This window comes from Panicum hallii, chromosome 4 (genome assembly GCF_002211085.1).
Source record: "Panicum hallii strain FIL2 chromosome 4, PHallii_v3.1, whole genome shotgun sequence".
In the NCBI taxonomy this organism is placed as follows: domain Eukaryota; kingdom Viridiplantae; phylum Streptophyta; class Magnoliopsida; order Poales; family Poaceae; genus Panicum; species Panicum hallii.
The window spans coordinates 3,243,182-3,267,932 of NC_038045.1; the positions used below are offsets into that span (position 1 = coordinate 3,243,182).

At 42.4% G+C, this 24,751-nt stretch overlaps 3 protein-coding genes across 10 annotated transcripts; 1 reads left to right on the forward strand and 2 right to left on the reverse strand.

Moving 5' to 3' along the window:
• Positions 1-7,264: 7,264 nt before the first annotated feature.
• Positions 7,265-10,877, forward strand: LOC112888996 (protein JASON-like). 3 transcript variants are annotated; one of them, XM_025955447.1, is made up of 10 exons: positions 7,265-7,502; positions 7,590-7,644; positions 7,768-7,847; positions 8,024-8,098; positions 9,309-9,368; positions 9,443-9,513; positions 9,610-10,031; positions 10,188-10,375; positions 10,449-10,531; positions 10,635-10,877. In XM_025955447.1, exons 1-10 carry the CDS (start codon positions 7,386-7,388, stop codon positions 10,681-10,683), a joined length of 1,200 nt encoding a protein of 399 aa, XP_025811232.1. In that variant the 5' UTR covers positions 7,265-7,385; the 3' UTR covers positions 10,684-10,877. The 3 variants fall into 3 exon arrangements, with proteins under 3 accessions (XP_025811232.1, XP_025811230.1, XP_025811231.1); XM_025955445.1 differs by having other exon boundaries at positions 9,610-10,375; XM_025955446.1 differs by having other exon boundaries at positions 7,774-7,847; positions 9,610-10,375.
• A 283-nt stretch (positions 10,878-11,160) lies between these two features.
• LOC112888995 (molybdenum cofactor sulfurase) lies at positions 11,161-18,475 on the reverse strand. 3 transcript variants are annotated; one of them, XM_025955443.1, is made up of 23 exons: positions 18,210-18,473; positions 17,947-18,095; positions 17,598-17,696; positions 17,431-17,489; positions 16,871-17,031; positions 16,378-16,553; positions 16,141-16,261; positions 15,917-16,019; positions 15,791-15,836; positions 15,548-15,586; positions 15,305-15,461; positions 15,131-15,233; positions 14,847-14,963; positions 14,295-14,372; positions 14,099-14,200; positions 13,908-14,001; positions 13,694-13,804; positions 13,513-13,577; positions 12,946-13,094; positions 12,488-12,720; positions 12,109-12,239; positions 11,663-11,773; positions 11,161-11,589 (listed from the first exon to the last, which is right to left on the reverse strand). In XM_025955443.1, the coding sequence occupies exons 2-23, from the start codon at positions 18,056-18,058 to the stop codon at positions 11,473-11,475; spliced, it is 2,484 nt and encodes an 827-aa protein (XP_025811228.1). In that variant the 5' UTR covers positions 18,059-18,095; positions 18,210-18,473; the 3' UTR covers positions 11,161-11,472. The 3 variants fall into 3 exon arrangements, with proteins under 3 accessions (XP_025811228.1, XP_025811227.1, XP_025811229.1); XM_025955442.1 differs by having other exon boundaries at positions 17,947-18,473; XM_025955444.1 differs by having other exon boundaries at positions 11,448-11,589; positions 12,123-12,239; positions 17,947-18,475.
• A 267-nt stretch (positions 18,476-18,742) lies between these two features.
• LOC112888998 (OTU domain-containing protein DDB_G0284757-like) lies at positions 18,743-22,657 on the reverse strand. 4 transcript variants are annotated; one of them, XM_025955448.1, is made up of 10 exons: positions 22,506-22,657; positions 21,322-21,493; positions 20,823-20,896; positions 20,601-20,655; positions 20,280-20,354; positions 20,098-20,171; positions 19,947-19,995; positions 19,472-19,556; positions 19,204-19,260; positions 18,753-19,057 (listed from the first exon to the last, which is right to left on the reverse strand). In XM_025955448.1, exons 2-10 carry the CDS (start codon positions 21,490-21,492, stop codon positions 19,014-19,016), a joined length of 684 nt encoding a protein of 227 aa, XP_025811233.1. In that variant the 5' UTR covers position 21,493; positions 22,506-22,657; the 3' UTR covers positions 18,753-19,013. The 4 variants fall into 4 exon arrangements, with proteins under 4 accessions (XP_025811238.1, XP_025811233.1, XP_025811234.1 ...); XM_025955449.1 differs by having other exon boundaries at positions 21,322-21,497; positions 22,506-22,656; XM_025955452.1 differs by lacking the exon at positions 22,506-22,657 and adding an exon at positions 22,339-22,423.
• Positions 22,658-24,751: the final 2,094 nt, after the last annotated feature.

Consider the following 24,751-nt stretch of genomic DNA (forward strand, 5'->3'; position numbering starts at 1 on the left):
AGAGAGCAGAGAAGCTAGGCTTGAGTTTTCTGACTTAGTCCAGTCAAACATGCTCACTTAGCTCTCTAAAAGGACAGTACTGAGAAGAAAATTAGTACAATAAGGTTACCCCAGTTTCTGAAAAGCTGGGCGCTGTCCATGTCCATGAGACAACAAAGTATAATTCAAACAGTGCTTGCATTTTTCATACATGGAGCCACTCTATCCATTGCGTTGTCTAGGTCTGCCTAAAATGACTGGTGAACAGTTCTCCTGTTTGACAAAAGGAACTGCCCTGATATTTTTCGGTGGTTAATTCAGTTGTTCAACGCGTGCATTAAATAACAGTCCCTGTCTATGTGGCCAGCAGGTTTGACAAATTTATTCGAGGAAATAGCAGTGCGGAGTATATATTGTCTACGCGCGTATAATTTTCTCGTATTTAATTATATATGTACTAGATTATATGGATTTTAGTTCAGGAGTAGATGTCAAGATATATTAAAGGCTTAAAGGTCAATTCAACTCCTGGGGCCCTTGATTTCCCCAAGGAGTGGGAAACGAATGTGATAGGCGTTGGCTAACTCCTACACTTGTGGCTGCCACCGTACGTTTCAATGTCAAAAGCATGTGTGAAAGCATGTTGGAATAATGGGATCCCTTGGAGAAATTCGATTGCATTGCCACTGCTTGTCAGTGATGGAGTTCAAATGGCTAACATATCTATCTTATAATGGAAAAAGAGCGTGAAAGGTGTTGGTAAATAGGTTATAGGCAACGAGTTTTCACAGAAAAAACACAAGCTACAAGGTAGCTCTAACCAGAGAATTTGTGCGCGCCTGCCTACCTATATATCTAGATATATGTTGATTTGTACGCGGGGAATTAACGCGCATATATGACTTGGCAAAATCATGTTGCGTCATTAATTTAAATAGTTCAAGAGAGATGCCCAAAAACTTTCCTATCGGAAATGTCTGGTTATTCTTGATGATAAATTGATAATGCGCGTTCGGTCGATTGGGGCGTTAAACCAACGAAGAGTTCTTGTGGTTGGTATTGGAACCTTGCAAGATAGAATGCTTGTGAAGTCAAGGCAGCAGTTTGCAATTACCAATCAGCATTGCACTGGTGACATCACGGGAAAATGATAGGACACGGGTAGGGCCAGGCATTCTCTACGTACGGGAAATGAATTGTGGACTTCGGACCACATCCTTGATTGTCATCTTGGGCAAAAATAGAGGGGGGGGTAGAGAAAAGTTGCACCCATATCGCATCCAATCCAAATTCATGGATGCGTCCTCGGTTCACTTCAACTCATTGATAGGGACAATGACACGGTCTTTTGAAATTCTTTCCCCTCTGAGACATTTCCTAGTAGCCGGGGCACTTTTACACGCAAGAACAAAATCGTTTCCCTACACTGATCTCTAGAGAAAAGTTTGATAGGTAAATATGCCATGAAAAAAATGGCAATTCAAATCTTGAAGATTCTTTGTGAATGAAGAGTTTTCTGGGGTGGAAAAGCAAACATCATTCTTGGATGTTTCTTCTTAACATCACCTTTATCTGGCCCCATTTAAATGTGAACATGTTGAGCTTTCCGTAGAAGTTTAAATTCCTGTAATTAGTAAAAAGCACATCACCAGATCTAGGATGGCAGAGACTATTCTACAACTGTGTAATGTTTCAATAACCCGTGACGTACGGTTACAAAGGTGTATAAATATGCAAAACAATGTTAAATAAATCCCCGTAAAATTTAAATGTTAAATATTGGGCAAACATTGCTGATTATTCCCTTGCATTCACCAATCCTAATTGAGCTCCAACCTACCAAATTCATTTATTTTAAGATTGATCGAGAGTTTGCTTATTACGGATGTTCATCAGCGTTCTGAAAATAAAATCCTTCTCCCCCATACAAAGTTCACACAAAGATCCGAAGGTGAGGCTTGGAGTGTTCAACCATTTTTTTATTATCATTCACATACACATCCGTCAAAGCATACGTCCGCGCGTTGTTGTCCTAACTGTAGCAGCTAGGAGCGTATCGTCCACATAGAAGACTTCACGCACGGCTACCATCTGTATAGCCCGCCGCCTAGATGCGTAGGCTTACACTCGAGATGCGACGGTAGCCTTGTCGTGGGGAGCTTCAATTCGCCACGAGAAATTGTTGCCGAAACGGTCGACATGCGTGTACACTTGTCGCCTCAGGGATGATGATCGTTGCGCATGGTAGCGCCACATGCATGCACGTACTTACGTGCGTACACAGGAGATGTAACTATTCTCGCAGTCAGACCATTCTTCTCCGTCGTCGTTCCAAGAACACACACATGTACAGGCCAAGCTCAACCACTCAGAACGACGTGAGGACGACGTTGTGACACGGGCCAAGAAGGCACCGTACAGATGCAAGTCCTCTCTTGCGTGTTATCAGGAGCTAGCTACAGAGAAAAATCCGTAGAAGAATAACAAAGCCTTTTGCGTGTTCTCGAGAGGAAAAAAAAATCTGCGTCATGTATTTGTTTGTCTGTCTATGCTGACCTATATATCCCCGCATCATGAACGGGGCACATTTTGTTTGTACAGTCTCTCTCTCTATATATATATTTTGGAGGTGCTAATGCTACGTGCTAAAGTTTGGCACCTATTAGCTCCCTTTCTCCATATAATATTTTGCCCTTATTTTTGAATTTGGCTAAATTTTAGCATCCTCATTGGCACTTCCGTTTGAAGATGTTAATGCTAAACTTTAGCACCTTTAATGCATTAGCACTAGGATATATATACAAACAGGGCCATAAGCTCATTGAGAAATTAAGCAACTGTTGTAGTCACTGTCTTCTTAATTATCACATCGATCTGCTTTAATCTGTGTCAGCCTGAGCTCTAGTTAAGTGCTGCTGTAGTCAGCTGGTATGTAATAGTAATTCAAAGGTTTAGGAGCACACGGAATGGAAGAACTGAAGAAGAAGGGGATCGTTTAGTCAAGGCTTGAGATTTGAAGCAAGCTGCCTATAGCTAGAGCCGTCATCGTCATGCAACTAAAGACGGTGCCAACCTCTTTAATTCTCAGAGACTTAAAGGCACTCCTTTGCCGCTTCTGCCGTGTTTTCCACTGCTGCAGATTGTTGTATAGATAGATTCAGCAGTAGTGCGTGGGAGCTTATATCATAACGAGGAACTCGGCCTAAATTGTATGCAATATACTTTTTGCAGTGAAGATCAATATGGTTTTTAGTTTCATTGTATATATGTGGTAATCATTTATATATCCATTTTTGCCGTGGATTTGTCGAGATCAGAACACACATAGAACAAATTAAACTGCTTGTGGGAAATTCAATTTGCAGCTAGATTTTATATATTATAGTTTCCCTAGATGTTCCTAAAAGTGCAATTCCCCTGGAGATTCCAAGAAAATGCAGTTTCCTGGATGTTTCATCAAGAAAACACTTTATTGACCCAATTCGTTTGGTGAAGTGTCATTTCAACTCAAGTCGAAAGGAATTAGTCAATCAATCATGCAGTAATCATGTACTTCCAACTTCCTCTAGTATAAAGAAAAGCGTGTTGTTGTTTAGAATTTTTGCAATCGAACCATTTTAGCTTAAACTATTAATAAGTGATTAACATATTTCTCAAAAGTAATAGTACAAACATATTTACCTAAGAGATTATTTTAATAAAATTGTAATCTATTTGATATCATATAAATGTACATTAGAAATTGATGGTCAAAGCAGTAATATTATTATTGCCAAGGTCTTGTCAAGTTATAAACGGGGAACGGTATATACATGTTAAAGTAAGAGTAAGTATTTTTTTTTTAACACGATTTAGGTAAGAGAAGACTTATCACATGCATAGCCTGCAAGCAAAGAGTGCAAGACCATGTGTTGAAGCCTTGAAGTCATAAATCAGTACACCCGGTCCAAATACGTGTATTGGTGTGTATAGATATTAGTACTAGTACACCACAGAAGCCGACGTGTCAAGTGCTGAAGGCACATTATTCCTGAACAGGAGTGCCCATGTCAGATCACATGCATGCGCTACGTAAGTGAACGGAATTTGGGGGCATCAGATAAGATAATTTTATCCGACGACGAAAGCGACAGTACTGGCAAGAGGATTAGAGCTGGATCAAGTACAGATAAGCTAGCCCTATCCAATCAGCTAGCTACTCCAGCTGCTAGTAGTAGCTGCTGGGTAGTCCGTGCAGCCACCTCACTCCTTTCACCATACCAAACCCTAATTAATTCCATCAGCTAGACGCACACCCTACGCCGATTATTCAATCAGTTGTTAATCTCACATGGTTTCAGCATGACAGCGGCCGCTCGTACATGCTTTCCGGCCGTCACGCGCCGGCCTTTTTCGATCCCAAAGTCTTGCTGTTAACGTGTACCGCAAATAAACCCTCTCGACGATCGATCAGACGGCGGCGCAGCTACCAGAAATCAGAAATGAATATATATTATATATACAAATATACTTCCCCGTTCCAAATTATGGGTTCTTTTGGCAAATCTAGATACGTAATTTTTATACATATATAGACATAAGGTTTATCTAGGTGCGTAGTAAAATTTATATATATATGTAGATTTATCAAAATGATCTGCAATTTAGAACGGAGGGAGTAGCGTGCATGCAATATGTCCTTTGCGGTTGTCCAGTTTCCTGTAGAAACTTGTTGTGCTTGGGAATCTGAAACGTGTTCTGATACTAAATTCGTTCGTCCTGTGCAAGCTGGTTGATTGCCAGCAGCTGGTGCACACACGTAACTCGATCCCAACTTTTTTTTTCAAAAGCAAAAGGGAATAATATTTATATTTCTTTTATGTGCACGTGCTGTGGTTGTGTGTTGCATCCGAATTCCTCCCGATCTCACCTACTCGTGACTTTATCCCTGCCGAATCGAATGGAAAAGGTTGCCCATGGCCCCAATAAAAAAAGCCAATGCAAAAAGGGTTAGCTCCCAGTTAAGCAAGCAGCTGAGGTCGCGTGCGCACGCAGTGCGTAGTCGATTATGTGTACCGGCCGGCATCGCAGGATCGACTCCAAAATAAAGTTTCATTTTGCATTGTGCGGCGCCGCACTGAGCTAGCTAGTGGTTGCCACTTAAGCACTTGCATTCCATCGCGTGTTTCATATGGGGCTACGTTACATGCATTATCGTGCAAAAATAGAAGAAGGTAACTTTAAATCTGCTACAGTGTTTGTGCTTGAGCTGGCGAGAGCAACGTTCTTGATCAGAGTTTCAAAGTTGCGTGCACACATCTTTTTTATCTTCTTCTAGAAACGCTGGATCGGAGCACGTAGTCAAAACGGCAAGAAGAAAAGCTACCATGTGCCCTTTCCATCCTGACACCAACTGCGTTTACAATTTACAGTTGCTTACTGTAGCAACAGTGAATAATTAGCAGTGCCCGTGAATTGCCAGGAGATGCATCATACATGCATGTTCTAGAAATGCTGGGAGTCAGAACAGATATACAAGAGGGTACCGTGTCCTTCGCTCCAATTGATTGTGTATCCTGACATCAACTGCGTTAACAGTTTACCATTTCGATCCAACCGTATACATGAGCATTCAATAACAGCAGTAAGTACTGCTGAAATAGTGGGACATACGTACGGAAGTACGCAGATCACCTGGGGTATTTTTCAACGGCCAGTGTCTGTAACTAACAGCAACTAGCGACATGATCGCCTCCACCAAGCTTTCTTCCCAGAAATTACAGTTGACCGGAATTTGTCAAAGCGGGTGCAGATCCAATCCCGTGGCTGCAGCATGCAGCTGATCGATCCCCAGTCGGCACCAAAACTTCAAGCCCAACTTGCTGAACATTCGATCCCGGAAAGAACAGAACAGGCGAAGTCAACCCGGCGTACGGCCGAAGGAAGCTACCTACTGTTGAATTCTTCTTCCAGAGGATCGGTTCCCTCCGCCTCTCCCCGCCTGCCACATGCATCTCGATCGGCATTCATGGCGGGTTTCTCCTTCCCTCCCGGTGTTACTTGCAGTGCATGTGAAAGGGATCCGCGCGCACGGACCACCGGGCCGGGTCCGATCGCTTGACACCGGATCGGAATTGGAATAATTCTTCTCCATCACCGTGGGTTGGTCCGGAAGGGCTCTGCGAGCGCGTGTCCGGAGCTCCAGATGCGCGCGGTCGCTGTCGGACCCGGAAGAGGGTGTAGGAGGAGAAGAGAACACACACTGCCAATTCTTCCTCGAAAATCAAGGACTGCGACGGGCGGCGACGGCGACGGGCGCGTGGGTTTGTCCGGCCGCGGTGAGGTTGCAAGATGCCGGACACGCCTGGCCCGCCCTCTCGAGGGAGCCGCGGGGCACCGCCGCCGCCCGTGCCCATTGCTCCCGCGCGCGCGGCCACGCAACGCCTGGGAAAGGGGGAAAAAAGAGAAAGACTCGAATACACATCGATTTTCTAGCTAGCTCCATTTAGGTACAGAGAAATGCTGGGAGTTCCGTCACTCGCATCGCATTCTCACGCATACGCTAAATCCGGCCGTGAGACGGTGGGAGAGGCTGTCCCGGTCAGAGACTCGGGCGCGCGACAGAGCTAGCGCGAGAGCTGGAGCGAGGTCAGCCAGCAGTTAAGGCGTAGTACGAAAAGTTCAGGAGTCTCCGGCCTGTTCATGGGAGACTGAACAGCTTGGTTGCCGTGTAGAAGGATTGATTGATTGACGAGGAACAGCGCGCGCGGCGGTGGTGCGCGGTGGCGCCGCGTGATCCACATGAAAATGCGATCGGCGAGCAGAGACGACGGCGTCTGCCCTGATGATGATTCGGTGTGGTTTTTCCTCCTCTCGTGGCTCCGCGTGTCAAACAGGCGGTGCCTAGCCTAGACAGAGTAGCTTGCGCCTGGTGCTTGGTGCCGAGAGAGATTCATTCGCCGGAAACTCGTGGCGGCTCCTGGAGATTTTTGTGGCGCGGCGCCGAACTCCGCCGGGAATACAACGGTGGCACCGGCGATTCAGCAGCCCAAACTAAATTAAGAAGCCCAGCCCTTGTATGATGCAGGCCCAAACAATAAAATCGCTATGACAAAACGTCAGCCCATCAACACACCAGATCGGAGGGTGAGACAGCCGAAAATCAGCCCAGCCCATCGACACACCAGAGAGAGGAGGGCGAGACAGCCAGAAAATCAGCCCAGCCCATCAACGACACAATTCGTTCGTCTCCCCGTGGCCCCCCGTCACCGTCTCCCTCCCTCCACGGCTTCCCGTTCCATTTCAAACGCTTCCCCTCACCTCGCCGCGCCGCCTACGGCTCTGCCACCAGATCCCCCACGCACGCGGCGCTGCAGCTAAACCCTAAGCCTCCACCGGCAGCGCGGCTCGCCGCGGGCGGTTCCGCGATGCGCCGGTGCGCGGCGGCAATCGCGAGGGCGGTGGTGGCGTTCCTCAACGCGGTCCTCGTGGGCTGCCTCCTCTCGTGCTTCCGCCCGCGCCCCCGCCGCGGCTCCGGCTCCAGCGTAAGTCGAGCCCCTGATCCTCCTCCCGCTTCCTTCGCGCTCATCTGGTTGTCCCGTGCTGATGATCGTTTCGGTGTTCTCGTGCAGGATGCACTCGTGCACGGGGATCGGACCGCGGAGGTGCTCTGGGATGATGACCGAGGTATTGCGTTTGAATTTGAATTTTTTATTTTTGGTGGCGGGTGGGGGTGGGGGGTGCCGGATGTGCGGCGATGTTATGGTTATCTGGGTGTTTTATGTGCTTGTTATTGTTGTATTGTGGAAGGTTTAGGAAGGAATGGGAAATGCCATGAGGATTTGACTGACGGTGGTAGCATTGATGATGATGAGGAGCTTAGGCTCGAGGTATGCGTGTCAGGTTTCAGCTATATGATCTTTTTTTTTTCGGTCTTGTTGAAGTGGGATGAGATTGTGTTGTCTACTGTCACATTCTAGGTCCAGGTTGATCTTCTGCTTATTTGTCTGGTATAAGGCTATATAAGCTTTTGACGAACTATGAGATTGCTGACTATATTTTGCAGGGTTCTGGAAGGAATGGGAAATACCATGGGGACTTGACCGATGGCGGCATTGATGACGAGGAGCTTAGGCGAGAGGTATGCGTGTCAGATTGCAGCTACATGATGTATTTTGGTCTTGCTAAAGTGGGATGAGATTGTGGCGTCTACTGTCACAGTCTAGCTCTAGGTTAATCTTCCGGTTGTTTGTGTGATATTAAGCTTTCAGCAAACTATGGGATTATTGATTATATTTTGCAGTGTTGCACAAGCGGATTGTGCATATGGTCAACTTAGAATGAGATACTAGGTTTATGCAGTTTTGATCTTGAGAACTAATGCATTTTGAGTCGAAGTTGCATAGCAAAGTGCCTTTTGCAAGTGTTACCGGTGAATACCTAGCTGCTGATTATCTGTACCTTTATGTTATGACCAGTCACCAGAGAGTGGTTCTGAACTTTCTTGAAGTGTGTGTTCCATATGGTTACATTAAGCTTGGTGGGGTTAATCAATCTTTCGAAATGTTTAAGTATGATGTGTTCAATGGAAAGGATCAACTGCAGTGTAGCCCATAGCTTCTATCCTTTTTTTCTTAAGGAGCTCTGGTTCTTAGCATTGTACCTTTTGATAATACTTCTTTATGTTGCAACCTCTGCTCAAACGATTGGACCTAATGATTATGCTGTATTCAATATGTGGATTGCGTATTTGGAAAGTTTAGAATGGAATATTTAGGTTTACTCAGTGTATAGAACTATTGGTTGTTCAGTTGAAGTTGCCTAGCGAAGTGTTCCCACAAATGTTACCTGTGAATACCTATTTGCTGATTAGCTGAACTTTTACGTTATGTGTTATGTCAAGTCACCAGAGTGGTTCTGAAATTTTTGTGGACTGGGTGTGGTAGCAATCTTGACAGGGTTAGAGTAATCTGTTGATATGTTGACATAAGGTGTGTCCTATAATAAAGGATTTAAGTGTTGTAAGCCTTTAGCTTATAACTATTTTTACAGGAACAGCTGTTGTCAGAATTGCATTTTCTGATCATTCTTTTTTTACGGTCTAACCTTTGCTCATATGATTGGCCAAGTTTTCCACGCTAATTAATCAAAAATCTTGCTGATGCTTTTATATTTTCTGCATAAGCTGTATTTACAAATATCTATCCTCTGCGTTATTTCCCTGATATTTTTCATTTTTGTTTAATCTCTAAGACTTTGTGAATGATAATAACTTCCAGTACATATTCTAGGGAATAGTATGTTTATCCTCTTCGAATTTGAATTTTCATGGCATTCTTAACTCTACACAGGCAAATTACCTCAAGTTATGTGGCACTATATCTGAAACCCCAGCTGAGCTTCAAAATGAGGTGGGACCGTGGGAGTTCACTTCTGAGATCACCTCCACTATTATTTATCTGATACTTTCATTCTGAACTTGCAGTGTGGTAACATGCCAACCAATGCACCAGCAACCAACTGTGCATCACTATTTGAAGCTACTTCATCTGAAGGGTACGAACCACTCTCATTTACACGAAAGTCTGAAATTCTGCTGCATTATCATGAAAACACAAAATCAGTGCCTTCTTTTATGCCATGCATGTGCAGATGTGAGGAGCATCATGCACCGTCTGAACTGAGCATTGAAGATACCCAGCATCTTCTAGGAGTTGAATTAGTTCCTCATGCAGCTTTCTTAGAAAAGAGCCCGTTTCAGAACATCCAACACAAGCAGGCCGATCGTAGTGGTTCACCCTTTGCAACTCCTTTAGTTCTCAGGGATGATATGCAGACCCCTGGAACAATCTATACTTCACATAGAGGGGCTTCTATATCTGGAAAGCGTGTGCAGACCCGGAAACAATTCATTTACCCTGTCCTGAGACCGATCGAGAACAGACTTCAGCAGATGGAATTGACAGAACATTCTTCACCATTGCCGCCATCCAATCCCCCCAAAAGGAAAAACTTGGAAGTAGATTCTGTCAAGAAGCCAAAGCAAACATATTCAACTTCAGTGGTTAAATCAGGTTTGTCCGAAACTTCATCATCATTTTCACGCCAGGTAAAAGAAGCACTCTCTCCTGAGGAGTTTTTGGATAGCGGAGAACTATCAAATACCAACTCAGATGAAAAGAATGCTGCATTTAGCCTGTCCCACTGGGTGAAATCTTCCTCCACTACAGATGTTGAGAACCAAGGTGATGTTAAGGGTGCAGCAGGCGATCAATCATATGATGAGTGCAGCTTTCCAACCGAGAGACCTGGCTTCAATGCTTCTGATCTTGGGTGGGATATTGAGAATCCTACTCCTAGGTTACCCAAGACATGGGATGCCAATGGTATTCCCAACACAATCACCAGATACAAAGAGGTATGCATTTATCACTAATGTTTGTCTAAAGTATGAGGTTATATGTGCTTTGGTTCTGACTCAACTGTTGCAGGGTCAAAGGGTTAGTTGGCACACCACACCATTCGAGGAAAGGCTACTGAAGGTGTTATCTGACGAGGAGCATCGCCCTCCAAGGTCATCTTCCGCTTATCCCACCTTTTTTTTCTCATGCACCATGGCACCATAATCATGCTACTTGACATGTTAGTCTAATGGCAATATCATGTGTTGGACGCAGGAAAGTTGTCCGTGGAAAGTTGTTCCATCTAGAGAAGAAGGCAGAATAGCAAGCCATGAACCTGTCGGCAACATCTGACGCTAACCTTTAAAGCTGGTGTCCTGACCTTTATTTGTTGTCCGTTTCTGTGGGGTGTCTTCCTGTATATAAATGGTATAGGATACAGTGTATGGCTGCTATGATTAACATCAACTGTTGCTGGATGATATCTGAGATAACGTTTGTTGGCTGCCCCTTTCTTGAGATCTTTGCCCCTGGTGATCTTCCCCTTTCTTTAGCCCTTGCCCCCCTGGTGATACAGCACAGCTGAGGCCTGAGGCTCCGCAAAATCCTGTTGACTGCTCCCAGTCACCAAAGTCCTCAGTGCACCTATCGCCTTGGCGCAACAACCGGTACAGTGCCATTGCCAAATTAGGTACACAGGTTTAGACGCTTGGACATGTTTTTTTCTTGCTCTTCCTAGTTAGTACTTATCACGTTCAAATCTCAAACTATATGAGTCTGGTTCCTTTTTCCCTTTAAGGAATGCAGATTAAGAGAGCAATCTCATAATTTGTTTCATATATTCAGTTCCTCGATGTGCAAATACCACTGGTACATTGATCGCACTTCACCGAGGAACTACCAAATATGAACCATTTCTGGATATACATTTTTCCCCCCTTCGTATTATATTCATTTACTCTCTATATTTTTTTTGTCGGAACACAGGCTTCAAGCCCTTATGTGTTACATACAGGCATGAAAAAAAGAAAATTATTACATACATGGTATATCTGAAAGTCTCTACATTCCGCTTCTTATGCAAGTGAAACCTTTGTGCTGATCTCTGTACACGTCATTCTGTAGAAGGGTACACCTCTTGCCCTACTTTAATCCATCTCTCTACAACGGTATCATCTTCTTCATCCATACTGTCTTCATAGTTCAGCAGGATGCCAAACAAAATTTTACCCTGCTCACGTGTGAAATTGTTGAGTTACAGAACAGAAAAACAAAGACAAGCAAGTCATAGCACATGAACCCACCTTTTGTCGTCTATATGATGCTAAAGTTGCCAGTGGTTCTTTTGATTTGATCACCTGCCCTGAGCTCTGATATAGGTTGATCATTTGACAACGGTTGCATCCTCCCATAGACTGCACCATGGACCAAACCAAAAAAGAAACAAGTATACAGCAATCAGCAAATGAGCCAAAAATGCCTGAAAAGCTAGTACAACAGTACTAACGAAGTAGATAATTGACAAACCCTTTTACATTTTCACTATTGGCAAAATTAGAATTAGTGTGCATTGTACAGAATACATCAGCGAATCATCAATTTCTAGTGTGTCTCTCCAAATGTGTCCAGAAACTAATTTTTCTTTACTGCTTGATGGTTACTTTAGTATGGCAAAGGTGCTTAACTTGTGGGCACACAAATGATCAAGTCTGCTCTGACAATGGAATCTGAAGGGAGAAGAAGCACTTACAGTAAAATACGCACCCCCAATTTTAAGCCTTTTCCAGTTATCCTCGTCGTATGGTGTGGACCCAGAGACAACAATATTTGGACGAAACCTCATTGCATCAACAAGCACCCGTTGCTTACCATTTCCATTACCTGGAAAATGTGTAACTACAAAGTGAGTTATAATAACAAAGGTTATCCAAAAAGAATGGATGCAAACTACACACTATGTACCGAAGTCAAACAATCTGGATCGCTGGAGCTATATTGGTTGGTTCTTAGAGTACGAGCCTACTGGGTAGTCACAGGCATTTTGGTCCTTTTGCAGTAAAACAGGGCACAGAACAGAGGAACATTTTTTTTTCTTTTTTGATGAGAAAGGGGAAAGAAAAATTGCATACCTGAACTTAACCGGCTGTTGAGTTCAGATATGCTCTCTTCGGAAACAAGTAGCAGCTGTCCTTCATTGACAAAATTAAGTTTGCTTCGAGTATCTCTACATAGGCGATCTCTCCTTCCATTAATTGTGCAGGAACGGTACTTGGAGCTTGAGCATCTCATAAAGGTACAAGGACGTCCAATAGCATCACTGAACCAGGAGTTTATCGTGTCACCGTAAGTTTGCACCTCGTACCTGAAGCAATTTGCTGAAACTTGTCATTATTATCAATAAATCTTAAGCTATCTGTAATATAATATCACCAAATAAATTTAGCCTAAATAAACCCAAAGGAACATTAGGATCAAGAGTACTATATGGGGAATAGGGTACAAAAGAAGATGGCAGAAGAGATGAATTTGAAAACAGATATTGTCATACTTGTACAAGGTGAACATGTACACAATTGCACAACCATACCTTTGACCATAAACATCTGCTTCTGCACTTAGATGCGTCAAATTCTCTATAACAGATATTTGCAATTTATCCTTGCGTCTTGGCGACTCCAAGAAGAGTTTCCCAAGTTCCAGGTCAATCCATGTGCGGATAGAGCTCAACTCTGGCACCTGAAATGAATGTTGCCGAAGATTAGACACAACCCCTCAATACAGATTTGATAAATGATTTTGAGCAGGCTATAAAAAAAGAAAATGTGCAGTTCTATATATGTTTGGTAAGAAACAAATTATGTTGCCATGTTCATGTCTTTGTCTTATACTAACTGTGCTGGAAAGAATAATACTTCTAATTCATACAATAAATACAGCAGTTCAGAAATAAATAAATAAAAATTACTTCGCAAATAGCATCCTAAATAACGCTTTTCTGGCAATCATAAAACTATTTTTTGCACGTAATGGCTGGTTGCAAATGATGCCCTCACTTTTCTTTAGAAATTGTGCTTTCAGGTTTTGGGAGAACATAAATCACCACCCATATTTTATAAGTTTAACACATAAAGGACAAAAATAATAATTCAGTTACCTTTTTCTGTGTCAAAATTTCACCACCTGATCCTTGGAGAAGCCATTCTCTATCATATTTTAAACCTTAAGTTAAAAAAAAAGGACAACATATTTATGAAGTGCATATACAAGGCCATCAAAAAAATTGTAGCCAAAGCTACAAAAGAAAGACAGCTGTTAGGTTTGAAATCTATGCATACCACCAGTTGTCAGTGGCCAACCCTGCACACTAAATCCTTGGCAAGATTTCACAGGATATATAGTTATGGATTTTAAGCGGATATCTGAAATAGCTTGTTCGCTCCAATCATCTGCAATAACAAAAACCATATCAATAAAAAATTTAAATGAATGCAAAAATATAAAAACACAATATATGACCAGTTTCATATTTTAAGGCAATTATGTCATTACCTCCTAAATTAAGAGTATCCATATTCACCATGTAGCCATTGTTCAATCCTACAGCTTTGGACACAAAAGATGACTGCAGGAACTTAAGAAATTCCTAGCAAAAATTAAAGAAAGAGTTATAAGATAAGCGATGACAGCTTAGAGATGGACTCAACCTCCAAGTAAATAAAAATGGAAAAAAAATATCGCACCTCAGCATCTTCATATGTAGACATGTAGCCAAATGATATCCTCACAGCACCAGTTGGTCTTCCATTTATTATGTCATTATCATCCCAGCAAACATGCCCAGCCTAACATGTTGGCAGCACATTACTTTATTTAGATCCAAAAGTTGTAAGGTATAACATTGTTGTTGTGTTGAGCAAATAAGGTGGTATTGTGTACCTCAAAATTAGAAACTAGATCTGAGTGTGACAAGCCAAGGTACTTAGCACATGCACCCGGGTTACAGAAGCAGCCTGTCTGCAAAACAGATGAGGAACGAATTCAGCCAAGATCCCAGAAGCAGTTGAAATAAGCTTGAGTTAACTGACAAAAATTCACTGATCTCTCAACCATACAATTGCCAAATAAGGTGAGCCTGACATATGCATATATTTGCATAACCCAAAATTATGATACATCATACCCCGCACCCCCACCCCCACCCAACCACCACCACCCAAAAAAACACGCACACACACGTGTGTTACACCATGGTACTTGTTCATAAATTGGTACCGACTAAAATGTTTGTTCTCATTCTCAACTGAGCCCAGGGAAAAATAGTATCAATATGAAAATAGGTCAGATTCCCAGAACCGTGATTTACTAATTATCATGTGAAACATAGGTAAGGTGTAATAATAACAAAGTCCATAAGCCAGAGAGAGAGAGAGAGAGAGAGAGAGAGAGAGAGAGGATCAGAGGAATATGAGAACTCAATTTTTCCCTTACACGCAGATGAATTCCTGACAAGGAGGCAAGCTTCTCCACCTCGCGGTATCCAAACCAGGTGCCATCTTCTCTTTTCAAATTGAATGTGATTGTAGGACCCATCTTCAGATCTTTCACCTGAATCAAAAGTTAGCATTAATAATATGCAGAGTTAACAAAAATTTCTGAGAAGAAGTCCAGATTATCTTCATGATGTGTATCTCGTCTGCTAAATGTGATAACTCCCTAGAGGTAGAAGAAAGCAAAAGCAAACAAAAAGGCATCAAGTGACTGGGTAATGGTACCTTAGAAGCTTCTTGTCCGTAGATTATGCAAACATTTTTCTCATTGCTGTGCTTCAAGTCCATCATTTTCTTTCTCACATAAGTAGCAAGAGATGCAGTATGCCTACAAGAGAAGAACTGTGTTAGTACATCATAGACAGAATATTAGGACCAAAAACAACCTCTGATAGGTACCTTGCAATAGCTGAAATAGTTAGCGTATCGATTATCTTAAACCCATATCGAAGAGAGGATATGCTCAAGAATGAGATTGTTCCATCCTCAAGAACTTGTTCAATGCTCTTTCTTTTCTGAACAAAGTCAATGTCAGCGATTGAAGCAGCCACCGTTCCTATGTTTAAAAAATTCCGAAAGGTAACTAAAAAGCAGGACAAGAAACAAATAAATCAAAACTAAGCAGCATATTAAAGTGCTAACCTCCACCGAAGTATGTCTTGTTCAGCAAACCAGCAGCCTCTGTCATAGAACGAAAAATAAGGAAGAAATCATTAGGGCACTTTCTGCTTTCTTGGGAAGAGGATCGCCAGCATCTATGGAAAAATTATTGTAGCAACTTAATTTATCTTAACCTTTAGAATGTAGCTTAAAGCCTTGTATGCGGAATAGAAGGAAAGGAAATGTCACAATAATAATAGAAAATGATACTGCTTGTTGCATTACCATTCTTTACAATTAAGGCACCAAGACCAGTTGGATAGCCAAATATCTGCAAGTTCACCAGAGGATAACAATTGGTTACATCTTTTAAACAAGGCCTTCCAAACAAAATAGCTGCACCGAGATTACCTTGTAGAATGAACAGACAACAAAATCAGCAGAATACACGGTTAAGTTTAGTGGTTCAGTTGTACATCCTTTTGCAGCATCTATCAAAACCATCCAGCTGCCCCTGAAATTCAAGTACTAAGCATGTCAAGGATACCCAGAGTCCAAGGAAAATGGGAGTGCTGCTAGAGAGATTCGGTTACTTGTCTAGTTCAGTACGGCCTTATATTCATTGAATATCTTACTGTTGCTGTGATGTAGTACTAATAATTTTTCCTTCCTTGATGAGCTTGACCAAGCTGAGATTGAACTTGTGTCCTGAGAAATTGCACTCTGAAGGGAATGCAAATAGATTTACATTGTTTCCTGAATCATAGAGAAAGAGAGAGATAAGAATGACACCAGCATGGCATAGATTCAGTCAGATCGGAGAACAGACCGTCACAGCTGAAGAAACACATTTATACCTATAAGGTGCTTACCTGAAATAGCTGTCAGGCTTCCATTCTGGTAATTATGCAAAAGCACATCATCACCTCTTCTTTGGGTTGAGTGTTTTGAAATCTTAAACAAACTATCACTTCCATGGTTCTTTGATGGATCAACAACCTCTTCAACATCGACTGCCGATACAGTAGCTCCTTTGCTCAGAGCATACCTATGAATATATTAAGGACACACAAAATCTAAAATACGCCCTGAACCAATGTGCATTTTAACACAGTGTGTCAATTTGAGTTTCTCAACCATTAATACAGGCTACCAAGAAGGAACTCATTTCCACAAATTTCAATTTGAGAACTTTACAGAACCTACTGATAAAGGGAACAGAAAAGGAAAGCAACTGTTCTGTCATATATTCAAGGGCATCAGACTAATCAGAGTATCAAGCTATGTCACATTGTTCCATTAGAGCATGTACTTGCAAAGTGCTTTAGCTAGTCAGTAAGTGGAGTTAAAATCATGGTAGGATACTCTCTTATCCCAAGCACACTATTATGGTTTTCCATTGTGTACATGTAGCAGCTATCTCTACTCCATGGAAAGCATTCACCGACAAGTTTCAGAGCTGCTGTTGCCCCGGAGGTGAATATACATTTATAGTCCCTTGGAGATGCGTTGAAGAATTTTAGGACCTGTGAGGATAAAGTTTGTATCAAAAGCAAGAAAGAGCTGGTTGCGACTTCTCTCAAGTGCATACAACGGCGTAAGATGTTAGCATCAATTTGCATTTCCTCAGATCAGAATGAAGCATGCAAACTATACCCATACTCCTCTCTAACTTTAATTACATGTAATAGAGTATTTCTACTTTAGACCATAGGCTGAAATAGACATGAACATAGTTAGATTTTGAGCATAATATGAATAATGGATGCCAATCACCAGCACTGGCTTTCTTTTGCCCAGAAAACTGTTGCAGCACCGGTTGATTTTTAAAATGGGTTCTTTGCATAGAATGTAAATAACTCGATAGATAATTGAAAATACAAATACAAGAACTGACAAGTCTGAATTTTTATAATATGCAGTACCTGATGTCGCATAGAAGTAATAAGGTCGCTTGTAGCCATGCTTGAATCGCTCTGGCTATCTAAAAAGCATGTCAAGGAACACAGCTACAATAACTTTCAAATTAAATAGCTATTAAGGAAAAAATAGCAATGTCTCTTGTGAACACAAGTTCCAAATTTAAAGATACGAGGATTTCCGTAGACATTCGACATAAGGTCTTTGGCAACATCCGCCATCTGTGCCTCTGAGTAGAGTGTCGCACCAGCATGGTCCAGGAAAACCATCCCTGCTCATCAAAACCAGCACATCATTAAAAACTAGCAAGCTGCAAACTTCCATATATGTTAAGTTTAACATGCAAAATTGGCATCACTTCTTCCCTTAGTCACAACAACAAAGCTCAACTTTCCCAATAAAAAATTGCATGAGCACGGCAACAAACATCAGAAAGCTTTGATCTCTCCTTTTTTTACAAGAAACAAACAAGTTCAGTTTAAAGTTTTCGCATATGAATTGGGAAGGTCGCGAATTCACACCTTCCAGCCGCTTGAAATCGGCGGCGCGCAGCTCGTCGATGCCCCTGGGAGCGTCCGGGTAGCCGTAGTCCCCGCCGAACTGCTCCAAGAACTCCTCCTTGCTCTGCGCCATCTCTCTCCCGCAACTCCTCAAATCGCAATCTCAAGTTCTGAGCCCGACCAACACGATCAGATTAAGCTCGGAGAGAATTTAAAAGGAGCGATTCTTATTGCCCCTGGGATTAGGTACTGGTGAAATTGGGATCGTGTTTCAGTTTCTCCACCGGTGCGGGACGATGCGGAGTGGGACAAGAAAGTCAGAGGCGGGGATCTCTTCGACGGGGATGCGGCAGCGGGCAGCCGAGCGGGTTGTCGACGCTACGTAATGGCTCACGCACGATTCAACACCTCCACGGTCCGGGGAAATTTGACGCAGGGAAATTTCTCGTTCCACGGGGAGCTTCGGCAAGCGTCAGCAATGGCGTCGGAGACCGGCTCACTGCTGCGGTGCTGCCCCGTCGCACGCTCCTCTCCTCTGCACAGGCCGGGCTGGGCTGAACTCGTGGCAAGGGGCCATTTAGGCCCGTTCAGGATGAGCTGGGCTGAACTCGTGGCAAGGGGCCATTTAGGCCCGGCCCATCCATGGAATGGCCGTGTTTCGGCAGATGGGCCATGGCAAAGTAGGCATGATGAAATATTTGACGTGCTGGCCTCCAAAGTTCTAATTACCCTATACACTTTCTGGTTTTTTATTTAAATTCGAATCAAAATCAAAGAGAACGCAACCCAAACTGCTATATCAAAATTCCAATGGTAGTACGTTTTACATGTCAGCTGCTTAGCTCATGCAAGCACAATCAGAGTCTTAATAATTAAGCACAATCAGGAACATGAGACTCATGGATCTGAACGTTGTGCAGTTCCAGGTTTGTTCCTTGAGGAAAGTTTACAAGATTTTAGGTTAACTGTACATATGAGGCAAAGCCTACGTAGGCTCAGGATATGCTACAATATTGGCAAACTACTAACTACAAAAGAGTCTACTGGCTGGAAAGAACATGGCTACTCAAGGAAGCTTCAGAATCAGCCTAGAACAGCCAGTGCTTCTTCTTGGTCTTGCGAGTCAGGAGATCTGCAGAGTGCAGAAAAGGAACTCATTTATAACTAACCAGCAACCGGGAAAATACAGAGACATCAAAGTAGGTTCCGTTGAAATTCGATGATGCAAATTTCTAAAATGCAAATTGGTAGTGCACCACATCTAAGAAAAACACACACCGTCAATTCCATATAAGGAATTATAGTGGACTTCACACCAGAAGCTTAGCCAAAGCACTGCAAAATATGTGCCAACAAAGGGGTAGATGTCAAATTTCCTGCGGAACCTCAAACCTAAACATACTATTGCTTCAAAAGGAACCATACTGTTGGACTTGCAAAAATACAATTCAAGTATCTCAAGAGCAGAATAGATTCTGACGACATAGAATTTGACTTGGAACCAAATATCTGAGAACTGGAGCACCAGATTAATCAAAGCTCTAACCTTTCGTGGGAGTCAGATCCCTGGGGGCTATTTCAATCAAGCAAGTGTCTCTAAATGACGTCAGCAAACAAATTTTGGCACCAAACTGCAAGCAATTATAAAAACAAGTGGGGTTAGAGAATTTACAGTCTACAGACATTAGACACACTGATGCTGTAACAATGCATAATACTAAAAACAAGATATTTCCGAAGGGGGACATAATGGGTGATGTTAAAATTTAAATTGTATAATTTAAAAAATGATTAAAAAAAGGAATTTGAGGCATCTTTGACAAGGATTACCAAATAAATTCACATCAAAAGTGAGCCAATAGTATCGACCACTTTTATTAGTTTCACAACTTGCCCTTGGGCTCATAGGAAAAAGGATCATCGAACTACATACATAAGAAAAATTATGTGGAAAAACATGCAGTTAAAAGTTCTATTTAGAAACAAATCAACTAGCTTCAAACTCTTAAGTGCTATATTACCCGATCTGCGGCCGCTTGTAAAGTCAGGTGATCTCCCCATTCCCCAGATCTGCAGAAAAACGCATATGAATAGACGAATAAGTAACTGCAAAAGGAGTATCTCCCTGGATAGTGAATTGATGAGCAACTCAAATCAGTGCTCAGTAGGAACCTTTTCATTCTCTTCAGATACACCTTATATTCCATTGGTACATAGCTTTCATACTGTTTTCTGAATTCCTTTAGCTGAAATAAAGGGTGTTCCAGCACAATTCCATATGATTAAATTGTAGTGTGGTAATGTATCTATTGGTCAAAGGAAGCCTGGAAGTGAAGGCCAAAAGGAAATCAAACCTGTTTCATGACAGCCTTCCTCACATGTTTGTGATAGTCAGGATTACGAAATATCTGGTCTGCCAATGCTCGGAACTGAAACAGTACATCATTTAGGAAAGAGAAGTGTTGTTGGATGGCTTAATATTTTGAGCTCAAACAGCACAGACCAATTAAATTTTCTTGTAGGAGAGACTGATTAATTTTTCAGAATGAGGTAACAGCAGCACTCTATGAGAGCGCTAAATTACAAGCAGCTAGCAGACTCCCATGCTGATGGTGCAGCATAATATATTTAATATATGGGATAATGAAATGTACACTAGTGCTTGAAAAATAAACCTGACAGTTTCCATCCCCCTCTATTTGAAATTCAGCCAAACCGTAAGTGCCCAACCTGTCAAAAGAACCGTAATTGTGAATGAACATAAAACTATAAAAGAAAGCACACCAGCACTTATAACTCTTTTTAAGAAAAAACATGTATAATTCCACAAGACTAATTCCAACAGTGTAGCTTCTTGTGGTGTACTTATGGAGTGAGACTGACAGATGATGTTTTACCTTTCCAGCAATCTTTCGTGATCCAGTGTTGCATTATCAAAATTGGGGATTTTCCCATTAACTCGGGGAGTGTACTGTAATAAAGGAGAGAGTCACAAACTTGATCATAAAACTTAGCAGAAATAGCAGAAAACCTGCTAGTGCAAAGCAAAGGACATTACAGACTTACAGGATTATTGATGTAAAAGATGCATAATATAACATTAGAATAGTTGTTTTGATTTAGCACAATTGGTAAAAGAGACCGTTGTTGCCTTCTTTCAAAAAAAAAAATCACTAACAGTAAAACACTTTCAACTATAAATTTAACACTATCACTTTTGTATCACAGAAACCTGTATATTGTTTGACAAATTGCAGGCCACTAGTTTGATCAGGCACCTTAGCAAAACGATGGAGGGAGTACTGAGTACTATACTGATGAAGTTATGTAAAGTTCAATAATGCAAATAAGAGTAAAACTGCATAAAGAAACAAACAATGATTGGCTCTGGATTACCGGTATTGACCCCAAATGGGATAGGCGCTTCCCAAGACTATGTCCACTGCTGCTCTTTGCTTGGGCAAGGAGGCTACCAATGGTTACACTTACTTCCTCCTCGCTCTCCTGAGTACTGGTGCTGATGCTTGAGCTAGAGCTTTTACTAACATGATCCTGCTCCCCAGACATGCTACCTCCCAATGAACACCGACAGTGTTAAGCTTCAGAGAAAACAAGTAGTGGTACATTGCTGTACCTCAAGCAACAAGCATCCAAAAGATGGCAAGAAATGCTGGAAAAAAGGCTCAAAACAGCTAAAAGAAAAGCCCTTTTCCCAGCATTACACGCAGTAACATTTCACTGTTTGCCTGATTGGAACTAGGAAGTATAATGCCTGATGGCATTCCTACTTATTATAGTACTTCATGAGACCTTACTGTTCTGATGGGATTTCTCCGGAGATTTTGTTCCCATTCCAACAAGAAGCAAACAATAGAGCAGTATAGCAAAATAGGCCCCCACCCCCACCCCAGGAAAAAACATTCGTTAGCGTGTCTTTTAACCGTAACTTCTGGGTCGGATAGATAGTTTCAGACACTTCTCAGTTCCCGTCTTCCCGATGCCTCTTTTTACACAAGATCCAAGAAAAACTTTTCTTTTACAGGATCAAAGAAACATTCGATGGATGTCGATCACGGTAATCGAGCTGACCTACAAAGCAACCAATAAACAAACAAGAAACAAAATGGGGATAGCTACAAAGAAGCTACCGTATATTTCACGTCCCAGCAATCCAGTATCCAAGAGGCCACCTATTTTACCCAACAACCTCACTCGTTTCAATAGCTAGTATAGGAATTAAACCAATTTGATTAACCAGTTAACTAATCAGATCTTGGATTAATCGATCCACAAGTGTTTTCCCTCTATCTAGATATCAGTTAGAGCTCAGAACCATCGCTCTACCAGGCGATCTTAACTCTTCAGTATAGAAATCCGGCGAAAGGAAATCAAATTAGAGGAGCTATTAATTACCAAGAAATCTACCACGAACAGTAATCAAGTGAAGAAGTTATCCAAGAAACAGGGAAGCGGCAAGACTTCACTAGCCGGAGCCACGCTACTCATGGAGCCGAATCGCGATCAGGAGAAAACCAGCTTTCAAATCCGATGAACTTATGGAACTGAGGAGGGGAGCTTACTAGCTCGTCGGATCGAGGCCGCGGTGCGCGCGACAAGCGGCGCTCGAGTTGAGCAGAGCAGGCAGCAGCTCACTCTCCCGGTACTGGTAGGGCGCCGGAACGAGGAGAAAGGAACGTCGCCTTTCTCTTTCCTTTTGCTGTCGGGTCTCGCAATTCTGCGAGAATGGTAAAGCACACCCATAAGTCAGCCACTTTTCAGAAACACCCATGACAATTTCGATATACCAGTCCAGTATAATTCCAAACTTGCCCGTAATTTACGCAAAAAACAAAAATTGGAAAGAAATGATTTAGTAGTATTTAGTGTATGTTTGCCCTGTTCTCGATTTACTAGAGAAATTATGCAAATCTTTTCGTCATGAAAATTGATTGTTTCGTCACAATAGGTAATTCGCTTCAACCCATTTGGCATTCACAAGTTCACCAAGTGCAGTTAATTTTAGATCCAAAAGAAGTATGTCTTGATTAGTGATTTTTGTAGTTTCTTTGATATTGCGAAGTATATATTGAGTTTTGTAGAAATCAAACAGAAATAAAAGCTGTCATTGTTCCCCTCTTCCCACTTAGCTAGCCTACCAAGATAATTATATTGACTTTCCCTACCAGGCTAACCTAAAATAAAAACTAGATATTGACCTTCTTTGGATGGAAAAGCAAGAGATATGACTAATGAAATTGTTTTATGTTCAAGATATTCGATAATGATGTATCATGGGACAACAACATTGACTACAATTATGTTTTTGATCTGGATGTTTCTTTCCTCTTTTTCTATATATAATACGTCAATTCATTTCCTGGTGTGAGATAAAATCCGTACTAGTCTATGTTTCCTAGCTTCCAAACATGTCTCAAGTTTGCTGCCTTGCTGGTATGGATAGTGGACCGATCTGCAAAGGCAAACATTGTCGAGGGCTAGAGCAGAGTGGGCAACAGCCGAAAAAGAAGCTTTTGCGCGGCCCAATCCGATTTTCCTGCGGGTCGACCACCAAACCAGGGCAGCAATAAGACAGTGGCCGAAATGACCGGCCGGTGAGCCTCCGTGCCTGCTTCCGGGAACCAGCACGGGGCATGCAAAAAACACTCGAAGCATCTGCATTTTACCGGTGCTTATCCCCCCGGATTTCACCGCGCGATGGACCATCTCACCTGCCTGCAGCCTGCGTGGAAAGCTTTTGTCCTGCTCACTGCTCAGCAGCAGCACGCCGTTAGTTTATCCTTTGGGCTCAGGATTCGAGCGGAATGGTCGCCTGTTTCCTCTTTTGGAAGTTGCAGCGCCTTAGTTTCAAAAAAATAAGAAGTAATTATTCAAAAAAAAAAGAAGTTGCAGCGCCTGATTCCAGATCCTGAAGGGGAAAAAACTGTAACTTTTTTTTTTGTCAAAGAAAAAACTGCAACTTTAGCATCAGACCTGAAGGCTGGAGCGATCAACTTCATCGGCTCTTCATTGGCCGAGTGTTGTCCCTACCTTCTGGGCCTGTCCAGACTCCAGCAACGGCGAGCATGAGATGCGAACCTTTCTGCTCGCCGGAAAGCCGGCACCGACCGAAAAGGTTTCGTGATTTTTGCAGCGCAGGTGTTGGTGAGAACGAACGAGATCGATGGGTGGGAGAGAACAGAGTCTCTGATGGTAACAGCCGGTGCCCAACTAGGCGGTGGAGGCAAGCGACTTTTAAGCCGGCAGGTGAAGGCCTCTGCCTTCGTGGGATAGTGGCAGCGTGCATGGCCGTGTGTTACTGTAAATAGGCCGTAGCAGGTTAAAATGGAGCAGAATTGCAGGGCCACAAAAGATGATACTTCTTTTGTTGCCTCAGGTAGGTTAATAACCAAGGATGGACGCAACTAGATCAAAGTATGTCCTATTTCGAAACCCCCAGGTTAGTTCATTTTAATGAGTTTCCGATCCACGAGATCAATGAGTTTTCGTCCTCTCAGGTTTAGCCCGTATTTGTCCTTAATCCAAAAAAGATCTGTGCCGTGTAATTGGAGAAGAAAAATTTGAAAGCTCATCAAGAATACTGCAGCAGTGAGACGTATATGGTGATTTCATCAATTTTAAGGATACGCTGATTCAGTTTTTAAAGATACTCGTAGCGGTACAGTTTGCGTACGCGTGTTTACAAGGTGAGCGTGCCTCGTAAGTATCTGTGTTGTATTATAATTAAAGAATACCGCAGCAGTGTGCCCTGAGCTCCGTGGCCCGGCCACTCGCAATGTGACATACTGACACATGCTACTTCGAGGAA

What these genes read in the sequence shown, in the direction of transcription:
- LOC112888996 (XM_025955445.1), top strand. Translation starts at nt 7,386, where the DNA reads ATGCGCCGGTGCGCGGCGGCAATCGCGAGGGCGGTGGTGGCGTTCCTC. An exon ending in ATGAGGAGCTTAGGCTCGAG is followed by an intron (nt 7,848 to 8,023) that starts GTATGCGTGTCA and finishes TATATTTTGCAG; the next exon opens with GGTTCTGGAAGGAATGGGAA. An exon ending in GAAGCTACTTCATCTGAAGG is followed by an intron (nt 9,514 to 9,609) that starts GTACGAACCACT and finishes ATGCATGTGCAG; the next exon opens with ATGTGAGGAGCATCATGCAC.
- LOC112888995 (XM_025955443.1), bottom strand. Translation starts at nt 18,058, where the DNA reads ATGGCGCAGAGCAAGGAGGAGTTCTTGGAGCAGTTCGGCGGGGACTAC. An exon ending in TTGGCCACTGACAACTGGTG is followed by an intron (nt 13,578 to 13,693) that starts GTATGCATAGAT and finishes TTTTAACTTAAG; the next exon opens with GTTTAAAATATGATAGAGAA. An exon ending in CATCATATAGACGACAAAAG is followed by an intron (nt 11,590 to 11,662) that starts GTGGGTTCATGT and finishes ACACGTGAGCAG; the next exon opens with GGTAAAATTTTGTTTGGCAT.
- LOC112888998 (XM_025955448.1), bottom strand. Translation starts at nt 21,492, where the DNA reads ATGTCTGGGGAGCAGGATCATGTTAGTAAAAGCTCTAGCTCAAGCATC. An exon ending in TACAAGCGGCCGCAGATCGG is followed by an intron (nt 19,557 to 19,946) that starts GTAATATAGCAC and finishes AATTGCTTGCAG; the next exon opens with TTTGGTGCCAAAATTTGTTT. An exon ending in TTCCTTATATGGAATTGACG is followed by an intron (nt 19,058 to 19,203) that starts GTGTGTGTTTTT and finishes TGCACTCTGCAG; the next exon opens with ATCTCCTGACTCGCAAGACC.